This window comes from Balaenoptera physalus (assembly GCF_965194825.1).
Source record: "Balaenoptera physalus genome assembly, chromosome: 14".
NCBI lineage: Eukaryota > Metazoa > Chordata > Mammalia > Artiodactyla > Balaenopteridae > Balaenoptera > Balaenoptera physalus.
Genome location: NC_138893.1, coordinates 10,711,264 through 10,732,735, shown reverse-complemented (window position 1 = coordinate 10,732,735; position 21,472 = coordinate 10,711,264). Strand labels below are relative to the sequence as shown.

The 21,472-nt window shown below is 36.2% G+C and overlaps 1 protein-coding gene across 6 annotated transcripts in view; it reads right to left on the bottom strand.

The window, feature by feature from the left end:
- Positions 1-21,472, bottom strand: part of ARID4B (AT-rich interaction domain 4B) — a 128,826-nt gene that overhangs the window by 57,106 nt on the left and 50,248 nt on the right. For all 6 annotated transcript variants that reach the window (XM_082423118.1, XM_082423119.1, XM_082423116.1 and 3 more), the window contains exons 3-7: positions 20,972-21,082; positions 18,346-18,411; positions 13,770-13,860; positions 11,274-11,353; positions 6,266-6,357 (exon numbers count right to left, since the gene is read on the bottom strand). In XM_082423118.1, the coding sequence (XP_082279244.1) occupies positions 6,266-6,357; positions 11,274-11,353; positions 13,770-13,860; positions 18,346-18,411; positions 20,972-21,082 (440 nt within the window). The remainder of the gene's footprint in view (positions 1-6,265; positions 6,358-11,273; positions 11,354-13,769; positions 13,861-18,345; positions 18,412-20,971; positions 21,083-21,472) is intronic.

Here is a 21,472-nt window from a genome sequence, read left to right as displayed (position 1 = left end):
CCAGATATCAAACCCATGCTCCCTGCAGTGGAAGCGCAGAGTCTTAACTCCTAGACCGCCAGGGAAGTGCCCCGGAGATTTTATAAGTGCCTGTTTTGTTCACTGATATATCCCAAGTACCTGAACAGTGCCTGGCACAGTGCAGATGCTCAATAAGTACTTGTTGACTAAGTAAATGAACTGAATAGGTTTATTTCTTTTTACTGTGGTACTTCCGATTTCTATTTCTCCTGAAATCGCAAAATGTATACAATCAGTATAATGTATACAACCAGTATTAACCATACCATTATACCTAAGGCTCCTTTTAACTTTACCTTTTAGCGGAGTTTAGCCAGGAAATTGTTTACATAAGACTAGTACTCAATAAACTGATATACTAAAATAAATGAGCATCAGAAATATGTTAAGGGAGCAAAGATAGAACAAGCAGAGAGTCTGCTCGGTGTTTATTCCCCTCTGAAACTGTTGCTTCTCTGGTACCAGGTATGTGTTTATAGAGCCACAACAAAATAACATACTGTCTCTGAAATAACGTCTGATGATGCCACTGGAAACAAAGCTAATTACATGAGAATGTTTACCAAACAAACTAACAGCTAGACACTTAAAGCTGATCACACATCACTATTAACTGTAAATTAATTGTAAATCAAGTAAGAAGAACTTTAGACAAGACACTTGCCAAAGAATATCAAATGATGAGGTACAAATATAAAATTGAGCCAGAAGTTGCAGAGGCTCAATCTCTGAAATGCAATTCGGACTTTAATGATCCTTATTCTTTCAAACAACTAACTCACAGTTTCAAATTTTGTACAGTAAATTAAAAATCTGTATTAGTAGGGGCTTCCCTGGTGGCGCAGTGGTTAAGAATCCGCCTGCCAATGCAGGGGACACGGGTTCGAGCCCTGGTCTGGGAAGATCCCACATGCCGCGGAGCAACTAAGCCCATGCACCACAACTACTGAGCCTGCGCTCTAGAGCCCGCGAGCCACAACTACTGAGCCCACGTGCCACAACTACTGAAGCCCACGTGCCTAGAGCCCGTGCTCCGCAACGAGAAGCCACCGCAATGAGAAGCCCGCGCACCGCAACGAAGAGTAGCCCCCGCTCTCCACAATCAGAGAAAAGCCCATGCACAGCAACGAAGACCCAATGTAGCCAAAAACAATAAATAAATTAAATAAATATATATTTTTTAAAAAATCTGTATTAGTCAGTATCAGGAAGACTGAAAACGTGTAGCTTCTTAGAGATTAAAACATATAGAACATAAGAATATGTACAGACTTACTAAAAAGGGTTTGAATTTTTTCCCAATTTTTATCAAGAAGGAAACTAGAATCAAATTCTCATATCAGAATAAAGCAGTGAATAATAAAAAGAACTTCTGGACTTAGATAGTGGTGCTGGTTGTAAAAATGTTGTGAATATACTAAAAAACACTGACCAGTGAATACTTTAAAAGGGTGAATTTTACATGTGAATTATATCTCAAAAAAAAAATTTTTTTAAAGGTCTGCAGGTACATATCACTAGTCTATTGGGTAAATCTTAGCACTGTCACTGGGTAGAACCTGTACCCACAAATAATCTCTAACAAATATCATTATAAGCCTTATTATGCTTTATCCTTTTTCTGAAGGATAACAGCAAGTAGACTGCTTTCCTACAATAGCAGTTGCATATGTACTTTTGCCAGGTTATTGGAAAAAACTTTTGAGGGAGAGGGGCACAAATACTTCTATAATTTCAGAATTCTATTCTTTAGGTAGAATCAAAGAAAACCTCTGCATACAATGTAAATTATAAGGGCAAAATTCACTCAAGTTATACATAATCAAAAGGATCAATAACTTGCTTTAAAATATTAAGCTAGAGGATGATAATCTTTAAAAAATAAAATATCTGAATATATTAGGATTAAAAGCAGAGTATAAATAAAACAATTAAAGGAAGGTATCAAAAATAATTTTGGAATAGCTGGAGGCAGATTAACTGGTATGTGGATTAACAGTTCTTAAAAGAAAACAAAGGTAGTGATAAAGCATTGCAACAGTGGAGTCCGGGGAATCCTGGGAAGAGATAACCTTATTTATCTTTGTACAAATTTTAAATGGCAATCAGAGAACCATAATGAAGACCTTTTTGAGTTGAGTAATGGAAGAGGAAATGAAGGTCAGATAAATGACCTTAAGATCCAGGTTCCAGACTTTGTTGCAGAAAATCACTCTGAAGAAAGGAGAGAAAGAACTTTGAGGAAGCGTAATTTAAGGAGATGGGCACTTTAAACTGTGGTACTTGCCTGTGGCACTTACATACCAAGGCTTAAAGCACTAAGCATGAACATCACGACATCTCTTGGCAGTGAGAAAGACCACAGTAGTGAGGCGGAAGGAACAGCAAGCAAAGTAAGATTGCACATGGGCTGCACTTCATTTCCAACACTAGTAATTCTCAACCTTTTGCCTGCCTTCATACTTTGCACATGTACAACACGATCCCAACAGCAAATCTTTCATTACACACAGATTCTCAACAGGAAAATCACTAACTCAGAATGCTAGAGTCTTTACAAAGCAAAGATAAACTTGCTCAGTGACAAATGCATGCTTTCTTCTCATGTACAAGAAAGGGAGACCTTAGCTAAGGAACACAGCAGACATTTTAATAGACTATAATTTTTGGTCTTTTTTTTGGGGAGCCGCACTGCACGGCTTGTGGGATCTTAGTTTCCCGACGAGGAACTGAACCTGGGCCCTTGGCATTGAAAGCACGGAGTCCTAACCACTGGACCACCAGGGAATTCCCGTTTGGTCCTTTTTGTAGACCGTTCTATGTGATATTCCATAAATTATCTTATTTAAAAAAATTTTTTACACTTCTGGATGACATTTGTAGAAAGGTAAAATATGTCTAAATATTAGATGCAATTTTTTTCAAAATTAAAAGAATTCTTGATTCAAAAACTGTTTTCCCTATAATATGTATATAATACACAATACAGGAATACTGTTTTTAAATTCATAAAATATAGCCAAAAACAGTCCTTCCTGTTGGACATAAGCACTAGTAAGCAGAATTTTTACATACTCACATATAAACACATTTTTACATGTAAACGAAATCATGTTACATACTAGTATTTCATTAAAGTTTTTTCATTCAATACACGATGATGATATCCAGTACTTGCATAGTGATTACTACTTAAACCCTTTAAAAGACAGAATTCATTTCACCTTTGCAACAACTCTGAGAGACAGGGAATACTATTATCTCAATTTTACAGATGAGAAAATTGAGGCATGAAAAGACTAAGCATCCTGCCCAAGGTTACACAGCAAAGAAGTGGCAGAGGCAGGCGTCAAACCCATGCCATCTTGCTCCACTGTTCACACTCTTTTATTTCGGGGGGCGGGGGGTCGTGCGGCATTCTGGACCTTAGTTCCCTGACCAGGGATCGAACCCATGCCCCCTGCAGCGGACGCACAGAGTCTTAACCACTGGACCACCAGGGAAGTCCCTACTGTTCACACTCTTAACTCAGCCACACTTCCACTCTCAAGAGCTAGAGAAGTGGAAAATCTTTGCCAATGAAATAATTTTACATTAAATACACCCACACCTCACTGTTCTGACATCATCAATCATAGTTAATTAAGTTGACTAGGGGCTTCCCTGGTGGCTCAGTGGTTAAGAATCTGCCTGCGAAGGCAGGGGACACAGGTTCAAGCCCTGGTCCGGGAAGATCCCACATGCCGTGGAGCAACTAAGCCCGTGCACCACAACTACTGAGCCTGCGCTCTAGAGCCCGTGAGCCACAACTACTGAGCCTGCCTGCCACAACTACTGAAGCCCGCACACCTAGAGCCCGTGCTCCACAATGAGAAGCCACCGCAATGAGAAGCCCGCGCACCGCAACGAAGAGTAGCCCCCGCTCGCTGCAACCAGAGAAAGCCCACGCGCAGAGACAAAGACCCAATGCAGCCAAAAACAGTAAATAAATAAATTTATTTATAAATAAATTTATAAAAAAAAAGAGTTGACTATAAAGCTACGGGAAGACCCTAATGATCAACGGTAGATAAAATTTTAATTCAAAATTGAAGTTATTAATTTTCAAAGAGATGTCAAAAGATTTAACCTATAAGTGCTTCAGTGAGTATTTTATGGCAATATAATAGCCCTCTGAAAAAACTGAAAACGATATTAGATCACAATAACATCTAGTAATCACAAGAGGACTCTTTCATACTAAGAATGCCATTACACATTTTTCATTTATTTTCCTTTCTGGCTAGAAGACTCATATTTTCAAAGTTATACGAAGAAGAGTAAATAATAGTTACAACCTCAGTATCCTAAAAATAATCAAGTCACCAGCAAGTTACACTGCAAGTGAGAGACATTTTTCACCTATTAATTGAGAAAAACATTTTCTAAAATATTCGGAGTTGTGAGAAAAAGAAATGCATGGCCCAAATCACTAGTAGGAAAATAAGTAATATTAAATATTTTTTCAATGCAAGGATTAGTCTTTTAATTTCCTCCCTCAAATGAGTCATTATTTATTTCCTGTTAAAACTCATTTGGAAAGTAACTGTAGTACTCTAAACAAAACAGAGTCAATCAATTGAATGGGAAAAGGCCTATGGAACATGGGTGAGTTCAAGTCCTGGTCGCTTCCTTCCTGTGTTCCTTGGATTAGTTGCTGTCTCTGAGGCCAATTTCCCCAATTTTTAATAGGGATAAAAATAATACCTACCTTCATGAGTTCGCTGTAAGGCTGAAACTAAGCTATATGAGAGATAGAGCTTACCCAATTTTTATCTCCAAAGCTTAGCCCCTATTAGATTTAATACCTGACTCTATTACTTTGAATGAAAACATTCACTTACATTACAAGTTTCAATAATTCAATTCAATATTTTTAATAGCTACTCTGACAATATTTGGCTCAGGCACATTAAATTTTTAAAAATTTTATCCGAGTAAAATATTCAAAATCGTTTTTAAACAATTTATCCTCCAACAGAATAAATTAAAAACTACATTCTCTTGCCCCATCCTCTCCCATTTTCTTCTGCTCTGTGGAGGCAACTGCTTTTAACTCTTTCAGCTCTGACAGTTAATACCTTATCTCTAAGTAATATTCCTATACCGCTATTTCTATATTTATACATTTTAGATGTTATTGTATTGACTTCCTGTTGTTTTAAGGACTTAACTTTTACATTTAAGCAACCTCTCTATCCTCCATCCTACTAATATAGTGTTCTTTTCTTATATAATTTTGAGGGGAGTAACTAAATGCCTTTACTGTTTTTTTCTCTATTTGTTATCATCATATCTTTAATTTCCCCCCAATGTTGCATCATACTAGATAACAAGTCCTCCCTTTAATAGAAACTTCCATTCCTCCATTCTGCATTCTACTGACCACTAGCATCTAATGTTACTATTGAGAAGTCTGATGCCATTCTGCTTCTCACTCCTTTGCAATAAATTATTTTTTCTTCCTGGAACTGTTTGAAGATTGTTTCTTTCTCTCTGATGACCTGAAATTTCATGACTCTTTGATCCTGTAATCCTTTTTAATTTAAAGCCTTTTGGAGCCTATGCACATTTCATTGACAGTAATTTGTTAAACATGTAGAACATGTGTCACAACTGTAAGAAGACATAAAAATAAGATAGTTCAGCTGTCAGGAAGATTTAAATTACTAGGAAGGGAAAACAAACACGACAATGATAGTAACAGGTGAAATATTGTCGATGACATTAGATAAATGCAAAGGATTTAGAGGGCTCAGAGGAGAAAAAAACATGTCTGTTTTTAAGGAAAGAGTGGGGAGGCATAAAATGGTTCACATAAATGTGGGAGCATTTCTGGTTAAGAACTGAAGAATGAGTGAGCCGGTGGCATGGAAGGGTGGCATTTAAGACAGAAAAAAACAGCATGAATAAAAAACATGATATCAGGAAAACAGAGGATGTATCATTCAGGAAATATTGACTAATTCCATTTTGACAATGACATCAAGATACATGTAAGGAGAAATGGCAGGCAGATAAATAATATAGCTGTTAAAGTTGACTGAGCATGGAGAACCTCAAGCACCCAGGCCAAAGAGTCTGAAAGTACTCTTCCATTCAGTTAGCATTTTGCAAGTTACAATTTAAAATTAATAACTACTAAAACAATACTGGAAGGAGAAATGAATTCAGGTTCAACTAACAGTTATGAAAATGGACTTACATATGATTAGATCTTCTTCCTCTATTTGTTTTCTTTCCTATGACTGGAGTGCCAAAATGTTCAGGGTTGGTGAGTGGGAGCTGGTCTAATGTCTGTGGGTAGGAACATAAACCCATCAAAAGTTATTACGTTGCAAGTTATTTTTTTTCTTTTTAAACCAAATCAGTTTAAGAATATGCTTAGATTTTGAGATTTAAAACTTCCCCTGAGGGAGACAAAAATACAACTTTCCTAAAGATAGAAAACTCTCATTTCAAAGATATTAGAATAAAGATGAATGAGCCCATGGCTGGAAAAAAAAAAGTGAAAAGAAATTTAGTTGTTCTCTCCAGATAATTTCATTATCTATTGGAGGATTGACAGACTTCTAAGAATGATTAAAATATAAAACAAAACAAATAAAACTCAGTGGAAACAACAGATTTGGGAGATAGGAAACCTATGTGCAAGTACCTAACCCCTAGGTTGGGCCAACTGCAGCTCAAATTTTTCTTTGCATATAGGGAATCCCAATCCACAAGACAGAATTCTTAATAAGTAACGAAAACGAAATTACCAGGATAAGCATCAACTGCTTGAAAAAAGGGCTTCAGATACCCTATATTATGACTTTGCAAACATTTTCTGCAGTAAACCTTTCTCCCCCAACCCCTGACCCTGCCACCCCCACCCCTTGCAGCTTGCGGGATCTTAGCTCCCCAACCAGGGATCAAACCCGGGCCCCAGCAGTGAAAGCACCTAACCACTAGACAGCCTGGGAATTTCCTGTAAGAAACCTTCTTTGAAGAAAATGTAAAAATCAGTTTTTCTACAGTTAATATTTTATTTTCCCTTCCTTTTTAATCTGCAACATCCAATACTGTGCTTGGTATGAAGATAATAATCAACAAATGAACACTTCTTTCTTGCTATCAACTGGTAATTCATGTCAACCCTTTTGTCCCTCACCCCATTCAAAAATAATGATTTCCAGGGAAGGAATTGGTTGTTGGTTAAAAGCAGAAGGAAGAAAAAGGGATTCTGAAATCCCTTCATTTCTCCATATCAGAGACTTCTTGGATTTTTCGTGCCACTATTTCCTGAAAAGGATTATATATCTAAAAAGTTAAGGTATCAATCTGAAGATGCTATCCCAACTAATTCTCTGAATATCAATGTTGGTAATATTCTTACTTTTTCTGCATCTTAATGATTTTCCACAGTTACTATTCCTTTTATCCCTCCATCAGAACCTTTGCTATTGCAGATACTTTTATGAACACAAGGGGAACTAAAGAGCCCAGGAAAACTGTCAGAGTGGAAGTGAGGGTGAGGAACTACTTAGGATAAAGACTTCTCAAAGTTACAAACAAGAATGTTATATAAAAGGGTGTCCATCAACTTAAAGATCAAATATCTAAATACAAACTAATGTTAATATTTAAAAGAAAAATTTTAACTTTTATTTTTAAAACTGAGATAATTTTGTTGAAACAACGATGAACTAAAACATGAAAGGGGGAAGCATATTAATCTATTTTGCATAATTTGTTAGAATATATGTAAATATATTTAAGGTACATATAGATATCCAACAACAAAGAATACAGTATAAGAAAAAGGCAGTAATGACAGACAAAAATCGTAACTTTTATAGGGCTGAAAATCTAACCTTTCAAATTTAGTTTGTAAGTCGGGCATTTAAAAAATATGTGGAGGCAAAAGCTGGCCCAAATACAATAATATGCCAGACAAAACCTCTTCAGAAATGACCTGTCATTAACTCCTAATTATGCTTCCCAAGGGTGAAAATTTCAAAGTACTGTATTTGGTAAACAGGAAAAATAAATTAATTTGGCTTCACTTTCTGTAAAGCTAACAAAAGAATTAAATGCCCCTCCCCTAAAATTAAGGCTGCTCTCTTGAAAGCAGAGATTTCTATTAAGTACTGTGATTTCTGTTTTCAGTATCTGCTAGTCATTTCACTTGATTTAGGAAAGAAAATATCCAGGATTTCTGAAGAGTTACCTAGGAATCACATATAGGAATTCTCAAATAAACCACAATCTCTCCCTAGTATGTAAAAAAGAATTAGAACAATAGGAAGCAATATCTCTGTCCCTGGCCCCAATCCTGGAAAGCAGGAACACCTTTATTACACATGACAGAAAAGAGTAAGGGTAGGTAAGGTAGGTAAGAAAAGAGTAAGGGTAGACTTTGTCTTGTCTCAAACCAACAAAGCAAAGCCAGAGACTCCTGGCTATATCAAAGGCTCAAAGAAAATTCCACAGGCCTGGTGGAAACACGCCGATAGCCCTGTTACCTAAAATGGGCTGCAGGAAATATGGAGCTGGGAGTTCATCTAAATTTTCTTCAGAGTTTTCAACTGCATGTAGTAAATGCACAGAGAGAATATCAGCTGATAAAACTACTTTTGGATAATATTCAAATTATGAATGCTCTATAGAAATACCCAAACACTCCAACAGATGTCAGGAAATAGGCAACATCCTCACTAAGCTGGTTATTGCTAGGACCAGTGATTTTGGTGTGGGAATTCAAACTGACTGACCTGCTTATTGTGATCTCTTATTGTGAAAATCTTGAATTTAAGTCTTTGTTTAGGTATGCAGCTTATTAATGGGATTAGTGACCCCAAATACTGCCAAGTGTGATGTGGCTTTTCACTCAAAGGCCAAAGTTATTAGTAATAATAACAATTCTCTGAGCAAACTTCCAAAAAATTGAAACTGTTTTTTGAAAATAGCAGAAATATCAAATAAGGGAAAGAATGTACATAGATGGTAGATTAAATATACTCCTGGCCAAGTCTCCACAGCGCCTAGTACCCTTAAATTTTTATATTTTTGATTAATTAATGCTTTGTCTCCTTCAGAAGCAAAAATAAGTTACCCAAGGAAAAATTCCACATCTACTTAGCTTACCCATGTACCCCCAGTACCTAGCATAGCATGTGGCATATGGCAATGGGTAAGGAATAATACACCAGTATTCCAATACCCTCTAGCAAAACATGAAGTTCAACACATACAGCCACACGCAGTAAAACCGATCCTTCCTGAAGTTAAAAAGGATACATTGAGCTACTTGCTCTTATTGCTTCAGCCGTTATACTACAACTGTCTTATGAACAATTCCAACTTACAATTCTCCTGGCAAATACAAAATTAGTATCTTCAATATTTCTCTGGATTAAATACATAAGACATATACCTTCACTTGAAAAAAAATCAAGTCTTCAAGTCCCCATATTCATTAACCTACCATAATTATCACATGTTCTAACTAAGGGAAATGAAATTATTTCTAAGAATTACATAAACTCAGAAAGAATTCTGTTACTTCATCAGTGTAAGAAGCCAAATTCACTGTACTTGTCCAAAGCTATATCTATTTCCTATATTTAAACTTTCACAATTAATTCATTAAATATTTACTGAAGGCTTTTGTGTAGAAAACACTACTGGGAAAAGGAAAGCCCATCAAGATGACAAAAACGTGGCTATTCCGCCAAAACAGCTTACAATTTTATAGAAAAAATGATAAAAGTAACCAAAAAGACCATAAAATAAAAATAAGAGAAGTGGAAAAGCATCAAAGGATATAGAGATCAAATTTGGTTAGAGAGCTCATGAAAGACAGTCTTGAAGGAGGAAGCATTTCTCATGGCCTTGAAAAGAGCAGGGCTCAGCAGAAACCAAGAAAAGAAAGTATGAGCCATAATCTGGAAACACCAAGTAGTCTTATAAGTCAGAAGTACAGGGAAATAGCAGAGTATGAGACTGAAAAGATAGGCCAGAATCATAATACAGAGAATCTGTCCCAAATTCTGAGTTGAAATGGGAATTCAATCATTTACGGGAAGGGAAAATAACAAAAAAACAAAAAAGGGAAAATAACAAAAAAAGTCTAATAATTTAAAAGAAATATTAAAATTCCCCACAAAAACACTGTTCTAAATAGTTACTAGAAAAAAGAAATCTTGGTTTGGCCACACTGTGCATTAATTAATATTCACAGGCTGGACTAGAGAACATAACACTATTTGCAACAAATATGTCCATTTTTAAAATTCTGAATTGCAAGTTACTGATTTACAAAACTTTGTGAACCCTCCACTCTTAGTAACTTAATAACATCTTTCAATTTTAGAGCATGATTTTGGTGCTAGAAAGTGCTGGTTTGAGAACCAGTTCTGAGCATCACTTTCATCAACTCTGAGTTGGAGATAAGCATTGTATCTCCCTCATAATGTTGTAAATGCAAGGATGTACGTAAAGCACTAAGCAAAGTCCCTGGCAAATATGAACACTTCATTTATTCATCCAGCTAATGTTTATTCAGTTCCTACTCTGTGCCAGGCACTGTTCTAGGAACTGGGAACAAAGTGGTGAAGAAGACATACAAAATCTCTGCCACTGAGACACATTCTAGTGAGGAAGGCAGACAATAAATAATTAAGCACATATACATATTTTGGTGGTGAGAATGATCTGGGCTATAAAGAAAACTAAACCAACCTTAAAGAGTTATGAGGAATGGAAGGGACTATTTTAGAAAGGGCAGTCAGGCAAGCCTTCCTCAAGGAGAGTCTATAGTAAATGTCAGTGGCTGGCAGCAGTAGTAGTTAGGGATGGCTTGCAGTATCTATATAGCCTTTAATGATGATGGGGTTCAAGTAGATTACAAATGAGACATCTCTTTTCTACAATTATTTACAAATTAAAGGACTCTATAAAAAAGTTGCCTAAGGGTAATAAACAATCCCGTTGTTTCTTTCTTCATGGACAAATGTTAAAATACATTTTTTTTTAGACAAAAAAACCCACAGAGAACCTGGTACTCAAACACAAGGCCTTAAACAGGTTTCACAGACTACACTCTCATGCTGTTATGTATTAACGAATTTTCCTGATTAACAAGTAAGCTGCTTGAGTTGAGAAAGCAAAACTTTACTGCCCCCGATACTAAATACTAGGACGTGTTCATTCGTTAAGTGATTACTTACTTCACTTTCGGCAAAATGCCTCTCTCCTTTCAGGCACAGTGAAGACCGTCTCAGTGTCTTCTCATCTCCATCATCAAAAACTGTGAGAAGTGGTAGAAATGGCAACTACTGAAGGGTTTTTCAAAGATTAACAAAATGACATAAATTATCATTTAACTTTCTCAGTGCAAACAGAGCTATTGTTTTAAAAGATTAGATCTGAAATTCAGTACACATTTTAAGTTTTGTAACAAACAACTTCAAGTGTAGAGTATGTTTTCCAATTTCTAGGGGAAAAAAAAAATAATATACCTGTAATGAAAACACCTTCCCTGGAACAGAAAACATCAAATGAAAATAAGAAGTTAGCATTTCAGAAAGAAACCTTTTAAATGCTGATTAATCCTTCTCAATATGGTAAAGAAAAAGCAAATTTTCCTATTGGTAAATACTGACAAATCTACCTAAGAAACAAAAAATACCAGTACAAGTTTATATATTCAGACTGCCCCTAAAACTTACCCTATTTTTATTATTTAAAGCAGTGTTTCTCAACCTCAGCACTACTAACATTTTGGACCAGACGGGGCCTGTCATGGGGACCTGCGCACTGTGAGATATTTAACAGCATCCCTGGCCTCCAGCCACGAGATGCCAGCAGCACCCCCTTCCCAGTTGTGACAACCAAAAACGTCTCCAGATATTGTCAAATGTTCCCTGGGTGGCCAATTTGCTCTCACTTGAAAACTACTTATTTAAAGTACTAAAATGTCCCAGCAAATTTGTTGTAAGTTTATATATACACAGAATAGATGTATACTTTATGATATAATTTTAGCATATACTACATTCCTCACAAATCACGGGAAGAGAGTACCTCTATTTTAAATAAAGTTACCAGGCCTTGATTTTATAAACAGAGGTTTTTGCCAAAAAAAACAAAATTAAGTTCTTATATATAATGTGAGCTTTTACATCACATGAGACTGGATAAATAACGTTTCGTACTTTTTTAAAATGTAGTAACTAAAATAGTCAATGATAAAAGCGCCACATTTATAAGACTATCACGCCTAATTATCAAACAGACTTAACTACACAGAACTGCTCAGTCTTGTAACCTACACAAATGCAAATATATCCTTACGCTTCAAAATCAAATTTTCCCTCTCCACTAGGTTTTTTTTCTCATACCACAAAACTCATCAGTACTATTTGAAAGCTCCATCAAATTCTGACATCACCAAAGACATTTTACTAGATGTTTACTCTCATCTCTGAGATCATTAAACAGTAAGAATTTTTACCATTCAATAAATAATACTGGGATAATTACTCTGTTATCAATTTGGAAAAAAATAGTATTTGATCATATTTCAGAATGTTCAAAAAAACTGTGGGTGAAATAAAAAGCTCTTTGTAAAACAAAAAATAGAACTTTAAATTGAAGAATACATTGGAAAACAAATTTACAACACTGATGGAAGGAAAGCCTTCTTAAACAAGACTCAAACTAAAATGACAAAGGAAAAGGTGACCACAGGAAAATTGACTATGATTTGAAAACTGATAGCAGAGATAAGAGTAAAGCAATAGAAGAACACTGGCAACTGAAGTGGCAAAGGTTAACATTCCCTTTATACATTTAAATATATAAACTCATACCCTGAATATAAGAAAACAATAACTTTCCCAAGAAGAAAAGGAGCGGACTGGGAAGACACTATAAATTGGCAATTCAAACGAGAGAAAATACAAATGAAATAATGTTCCTTTCAATAAACATATGAAAATATGTCCAATCTCATTACTAATCATGGGAGGAGCATATTAAAACAAAACTGAGATACTATTTTGTGTCCAGATGGGCACTAAGTTTAAAATATCACTAACATCACATTTGACAAGGGTTAGGAATACAACCACACTTATATACTGTTTATGGAAGTGTAAATCAACAGTCTTCTAGAAAAGCAGTTTTCATAACCTACTACAGCTTTAAAAGGACATTTCCCTTCAATCTATGCCTAGTTCTCAATGTACACACTAGGGAAATATTAGAATAATGTCCATGTACAAAAGACATTCAATCCAGCATTTATTACAACAGCAAGAAAACTGGCAACATCATCAGTAAGAGAAAATAAACTATGGTACATCCAATGCTATGAAACATAATATTGCAGTTTAAAAAATTTATCTGTTGTACAACAACATGAATATACTGAACACTACTGAAATGCACACTTAAAAATGGTTAAGATGAAAAAAAATTTCTGTAAGATATACTCTGAAGTGAAAAAAGCTAGAAATCCAATTGTATAATATATACACTAATTTCAAACTATATGTTATGTACATATTTATGAAATAAATTTTTTAAAGATCTGGAAAGATAAAAAAACATTAACAGTAATAACATGTACGGCAACTAGGGGAGGAAGTAAATCAAGAAAAATCTGCTTTATTTGTACTATCATTGAAAATATATTTTAAAAAGAAGATGTATTCCCTTACCTACAGTGTACCAACTCGCATCTGTTAATTTATTGATTACAGCTTCTTGATATGCACCATCAAGATTCTTCACTTCCACAATAGCTCCGACCTAAAGTATTAAAAAAAAAAAGTTAGGAAAACTTTAAGAAGATAAATGAACAAACTAAAAACTGGCTTTCTTTTTTTAAACTAATTTGAGTGCATGATGGTGAAGAATAAAATCACTACTGATTTGATTTGTGTTAAAGGTGCCAGCAATTTTACTCACCACTGTTTCCACACCATCAGTGAAAATGTCAACATAGTGAAAAAGGCAAATAATATCTAAGTATTACTATGAAAATAGTTTTGCCCTTACAATCTCCCTGAAAGGGTCTTGGGAACCCTCACAGGTCTGGGGGTCCCTGTCTGTGAAACTGACTATCTTTGCCCCATATTACTACTCTTCTTTGAAGAAGGCTGGGGAAAAATTAACAAATAACTTTGAGGTTCTCCTTATGAGTTATAATGTACCAATAGCGACAATCATCTGAAATATTTTCATCTCATCAAGAAAATGCTGATAATTTATATGGCTTATAAATTTATATGGTTTTTATAAGTACATCAAACTAAAACGCTTCTGTACAGCAAAGGAAATCATCAAAAATTTGAAAAAGCAACCTAATGAATGGGAGAAAATGTATCCACAAATCACATATCTGATAAGGGGTTAAAAATCAAAAGATATAAAGAACTCATACAATGCAACAGCTAGAAAAGAATCAAACAATCCAATTGAGAAACGGGCAGAGGTTCTCACACCATATACAAAAATAAACTCAAAATGGATTAAAAACCAGAAACCGTAAAACTCCTAGAAGAAAACACAGGCAGAACACTCTTTGACATAAATCGTAGCAATGTTTTTTTGGATCTGTCTCCTAAGGCAAAGGAAACAAAAGCAAAAATAAACGAATGGGACTTAATTAACTAAACTTAAAAGCTTTTGCACAGCAAAGGAAACCATCAACAAAACGAAAAGAGAACCTACCGAATGGAAGAAATATTTGCAAATGATACGACTGACAAGGTGTTAATATCCAAAATATATTAACAGCTCCAAAATTAATATCAAAAAAGCAAAAAGTCCAATTTAAATAATGGGCAGAAGACCTGAATAGACATTTTTCCAAAGAAATCATACAGATGGCAAACAGGTACATGGAAAAATGCTCAATATCACTAATCATCAGAGAAATGCAAATCAAACCCACAATGAGATATCTCCTGACACCTAATGAGAATGGCTTATTATCAAAAAGACAAGAAGTAAAAGTGTTGGTCAGGATGCTGGAGAAAAGGAAACCCTCGTGCACTGCTGGCGGGAATGTAAATTGGTGCAGCCACTATGGAAAACAGTATGGAAGGTCTTCAAAAAATTAAAAATAGAACTACCGTATGATCCAGCAATTTCACTTCTGGGTATTTATCCAAAGGAAATGAAAACACTGATTTGAAAGGATATATGCACCCCCAAGTTCACTGCAGCATTATTTACAATAGCAAAGATATGAAAACAATCTAAGTATCCATCGATGGGTGAATGGATAAAGATATGTGTGTGTGTGTGTGTGCATGCAAGTGCGCATGCGTATAATTCAGCCATAAAGAAGAATGAAATCTTGCCATTTGCAACAACATGGGTGGACCTTGAGGGCATTATGCTCAGTGAAATAAATCAGTAAGAAAAAGACAAATACCATACAATATCACATATACATGGATCTAAAAAACAAAACAAACAAAAAACCAAGCTCATAGACACAGAGAACAGATTGGTGGTTGCCAGAGCTGGGAAGGAAGTGCAGGTGGACAAAAGGGATGAAGGGGGTCAAAAGCTACAAACTTCCAGTTATAAAATAAATAAGTCATGGAGATGTAATGTACAGCATGGTGACTATAGTCAAGAACACTGTATTGCATGTCTGAAAGTACAGGGTAAGTCTTAAAATCCTCGTCACAAGAAAAAAAATTTGTTTACAACCATGTATGGTGATGGATGTTAACTAGACTTAATGTGGTGATCCTTCTGCAATGCATACAAATATTGAACTATTACGTTGTATACCTGAAACTAATAATAAAGTTATATGTCAATTACACCTCAATTAAAAATAAAATGTATATGGTCTTTGCAGTGATAACAAAAATAAACTTGTTCACAGAAGAGACTGTCAGCCCCACACAATGCCCAAAAGAGGGAAGGAAATGCTGAAGAATTAACAGAACTTTCTTTTTTTTTTTTTTTTCTTGGCCGTGTCGTGCAGCATGCGGGATCCTACTTCTCCGACCAGGGATCGACCCCAGGACCCCTGCAGTGGAAGCGCAGAGTCTGAACAACTGGACCACCAGGGACTACTGTCAATAAATACATAGTACATTTTTTTAAATTTAATACTCAAGTGGTCTAGTATTATTTTCATGTGAACTCACTGAAGATATATTGAGATCAAATGACCATCACTATGGGAAGTTTATTTCCTCTAGGAGAAACATAAATGCTAATACTTTCTATCAGCTGATGGAAAGCCACAAAGTACATTAGGGAACAATTCAAAATCTATATACAAAAAAAAACTCCATAAATGCTAATACTTTCTATCAGCTGATGGAAAGCCACAAAGTACATTAGGGAACAATTCAAAATCTATATACAAAAAAAAACTCCATAGGCAAGAGAAATATTTTAACAATTTTGAGACCGAAATTTAATACACTTACATACATCAAAATCAAAATGGTCCTAAGCCCTAATCAAAAACAAAGAAAATTTTAATAAATAAGAAAAACCAAACAAGCAAAATAAACCAACTATGCCACAATCAGAGAGGCTGGAGCAATAAGAGAGAAAGATGGCTTAAGGATACAAAGTAATTGTCTCTCCTATCCCTTGCAACACTGAACATTTTTTGTAGTTGGTACCAGCTAGCCTGTGCCAGGTGAACCGGGTAGTCAGGCAGCGAAGAGCTACGCTGGTATGCTTATGAGGCAAAACACAAATAAGGCATGGAGATGTGTGTGTTCTGATCATCCAGGGGGCACAACGCTTCAGTGACAGGCTGTGAGGCCATCAGAACTTGGGCTGTCAGTACTGGCTGTAAGACTTTGGCCAGAGTACTTTACCTCCCACCTCCCTTCACAGTTTCCTCTTCTGTAAAGAGTTATTATGAAGATTACATAAGATAATATGTGCAGAGGACCTGGCACAGTACTAGCACGTACTAATAAGTGCTAAATAAATGGCGGTTAACATCAAATTATACATGGGCATGTTTTTGTCCTTTTGTTCCTACAAGTGATATACACGTGCACGTAAAATTAAAGATGGGGCACCTATAGGGACTTCCCTGGTGGCGCAGTGGTCAAGAATCTGCCTGCCAATGCAGGGGACACAGGTTCGAGCCCTGGTCCGGGAAAATTCCACATGCCGCGGAGCAACTAAGCCCGGGTGCCACAACTACTGAGCCCGCACTCTAGAGCTCATAAGCCACAACTACTGAAGCCCGCATGCCTAGAGCCCGTGCTCCGCAACAAAAGAAGCCACCGCAAAGAGAAGCCCGCACACTGCAATGAGGAGTAGCCCCCACTCGCCGCAATTAGAGAAAGCCTGCACGCAGCAACGAGGACCCAACGCAACCGAAAATAAAATAAATAAATTTGAAAAAAATGGCACCTATAAAACAGAAAGGGTGGAAAATAATTTTCACAAGGCAAGATCAAAAAAAATTACAAGTTTTAGTCCTCCATAGTGCCTACTATATATGCAAGGTACTAATGCCCTGGGGATCCAATTAAAAGTTTTTAAATCAACCACCAGCAAAAACTGGCGGATACACACATCTATCTAGTTCTCTGAAAAGTACAGCTTCATTAGGAAAGGATTTTTCTTGCATCTACAAATGTCTCTTCAATTCTGTTAGCATTTCTTAGAATTCACCCAGCTAGGCCAATGTCCATTTCAGACATTCTATAGGACCAAACAGCACACAGTGGCTACCCGCACATTCCCTTTAGCTTGCTCACTAGTGGAAAGTAAAGCAGCACTAATTTCACTGGCCAATGAAGAAAAACTAATGCAAAGAAATGAAACTATCTGTATATATGAACATATTTATCACTTATAACTGCCTGATGACCCTTTAACAATGTCATATGCCAGTAGTTGCTTCAAAGAATTAAAAGCTCTGAGGATTTGTTTTGTTTTCTCAATTTTCACATCATCATGGAACTTACATCACTTGATCCCTAGTTCACCACCTATTACTTCTGGAAATTGTACCCTTTTAATAAATGAAACATGGTGACATCAAAACAGATGAGTAAATAAAAAGCAATCAGTTTTTCCTTGATGTTCATTTCACTTCTGAACACAGGTTTTACTGTCATATAGGTTTTATTGAACACTAAGTCTACTTTTTTTCTATTAGTCTATTCAGAGAGAATTACATATTTATCAACCCAGTAACAGAGTAACCAATGAATTTTTTAAAAGACTGAGATAATTACTGTTTCCCACTGAAGCATTAGAAATAATAATGAATAAATGAATTACCTTTAGTGGGCCCTTTATGTGGTCATCCTGAACTTCCACTGTTGAAGAATCATGTCTAAATGTTACCTAAAGATTATAAATTTAATTAGCCACCAAAAAAGAAAAAAAAGCAACACAAGCTTGTTAATGCATGAATTCATTTTTATTATGACTAATCTAAACAAACGGCTGCCTAGTTTATACAATATTTCAGTCCCTACATAGATTAACTGAAAAATTTATTATTTAACAGAAACTTCCCAGACTAATTTACTTGACGATTTACATATCATATTTTATTCAATACTATTAGTTGTGAGTTTAATTGTATAATTTCTTTTCCTAAAAATAAGGAAAAAAGAGGTGGCGATCTTAGACTATTAGGTACTCTACCATTTTGTGAAGGCCTTGCTTAATAATAAGCAGTAGCAAAAAACACTTACTGACAGCCAAGTATCAGGCTCAAGCATCAAACATATAATCTTCACAACAACCATATTAGGTAGGTATGATTATTCCCATTTTGTTGATAAGAAAACTGAGGAACAGAAAGTGTAAGTAACTGGTCCAAGATCACAGAACTAGTACCATGGTGGAGCTGAGATGCAAACTCAGGCCAACTAGATCCAGAACTTTACTGTACTCTCCCTCTGTATCAGCACAGAAATCAGAGAATGGGAAACCAGATGTGAGGTAAGTTAAAATAAAGGGATCAAGTTTAAATATTTAATTAGTTGGTAAAAAACAAAATAGCTTCCAGTACTCTGTATAGAAAAGGTTGTTTTCCTTATACAAAGCAAGAGTTCTTACAGGGATTGAACCATTAATGTGGTCTTATCTGATATGTGTGGTGATCAATTTAGGTAACAGGGTCACAAACCAGCTATGAAAGGAGATGTCCTGTACTCACAGCATCCCAGGTATTTCTGTCTCACACAACACACTACTACACTTTATTTAAATTATGTGTTTCGATATCTGCGTCATTCACTAGGCTGTAAGCCACTTAAGAATGGAGACCAAGTCTTAATATTAGCGTTTCAATACCTGATATAGTGCTTGGCATGTAGTAAATGCTCAATAAATGAAAACTGATGGGGAAGAAGTGTTGTTCTTCTTCCCCAGAAAAATGTATTAACTCTGAATCATAAACTAATTAAACTGATATAGAAATACACTACCTTATCTGTTGAGAAAATCATTAGCTTTGAATTATAAACAGATTTTTAGAGCAGCCCAAAAAACTAACAACAAATTTTACATAGCCACTACTTACAAGACACAAGGCACAAGGTACTGGCTGGCACTCTGTGCGATCAGCAGAAGCAGTATAGACTGTTTTCTTCCTTTCAATGACAGCAAGAAATGGCAGGACTGCTATGTGTCATTTTGCTGGTTCATTCATTACAGAGACACCCAGCTGAGATTATAAATCGCAGCTAAAATCCAGTGAAGCATGGGTCCTGGAGTAAGACTGCTCCTGCCCAAAGGAACGCCATTTCTAACCAGCACAAAAGTGTTATCTGTAGGCCAAGCTCTGCTAAGGAGGGTCTCTACCAGCAGGGAGAGATTTTTGTCTAATTCATGTTAAGGTGTTACATGTGCTAGCAGTAGCTCTGTCTGAAAGAGTGAGAAAACTGATAAAAAGCTTTCTCTTCATCTCTAAGATAGTAATGGCAAAAAATGAGTGCTCAGGGAACACCACTATACGAAGTCGGGAACAGGAAAGGCCACTGTAAGAGCTCATGCGCACCAAGCATGCGAAAACTAAAGACAGGGGGGGGGGCTACGAATAGCATCCTACAGGCTTATGGTTAATTTAAAGGCCTTATCACAATGGTTCTTAACTGGCAGTGTAAATTAGAATCACCCAGGAAGCTTTTTTCAACATGTCCATGCATAAGGAAGGAACCTAAGCATACAAGCGTGGAAGAAGATCCCGAAGAGACTCTGACACGCTCCCCTGAGGTACAAAATCTCTACGGCCGGTTTAACCAGTGATGTTCAAACCAGTATTTTATGGGGTATCTGCTAATGTGGATTATAAACCCCTTGAAAATAGAGATCGGGTTATTCTCATATCCCCATCCTCCTTCCCTCCTGCAGTTTGCCACTCAATAAATAATTAACAATTATTAGGAAGATTTTTCAAGAAAAGTAGAGGATAAGGAACCAACAACTAGATCTACCATCATCAATTATAAATCACATCTCAATTTCATGGTTAAAATAGGGAGCGAGTCTTAAAACTGATGTACTATGGTAATTCCCATTCTGCCACTAATTTGCCATAATGGCCTTGGAGAAATCACTAACCCTTTACTGAGCCTCATTTTTCTTACAATAAAATTAAGGAATTAAACTACATGACTTCTAAGGTCCTTTCCAGTTCTGAAAGGCTAACAATACAAACAATACCAAGTCTGTAGCGAAATGGCGTTCAAAATACCAACTGTGATCATCTAACTTCATTCCAATTGGAATAAAATCACAAGTAATGCTTTGTTTTCAGGTATTTTTACAATCATTACTCCTAGAAACTAAAAACTCATCTTGCAGAAAAAAAAAATTCTTAAATATACTTACCAGTAAAAGTTTAAGCATCAAATACTAAACATATAATTTAGAAAATCTACATATACTGTACCTTGACTTTGACAAGTCTTTTTGCTGTCTTGATCTTGGCTTCACAAAAGGCTCCTCTGTATTTAGCACTCACATCAGTGCCCACTGTCAAGTAGGGAGGTTCATCAAGGGCCTAAAAATGCAAACAAATATAATTAGATTTAAACTTCCTAGTTCTTTCCCAAAATCAGACCTCAGAATGGCAGATCTAATCCTGTTCCAGCTATAAAAGTTGTAATAGATGAACGTATTGTTAACAAAAACAATCTATAAAATACTCTAACTTAAAAATAAGTAAGGGCTTCCCTGGTGGCGCAGTGGTTGAGAATCTGCCTGCCAATGCAGGGGACACGGGTTCGAGCCCTGGTCCAGGAAGATCCCACATGCCACGGAGCAACTGGGCCCATGAGCCACAATTACTGAGCCTGCGTGTCTGGAGCCTGTGCTCCGCAACAAGAGAGGCCGCGATAGTGAGAGGCCCGTGCACTGCAATGAAGAGTGGCCCCTGTTTGCCACAACTAGA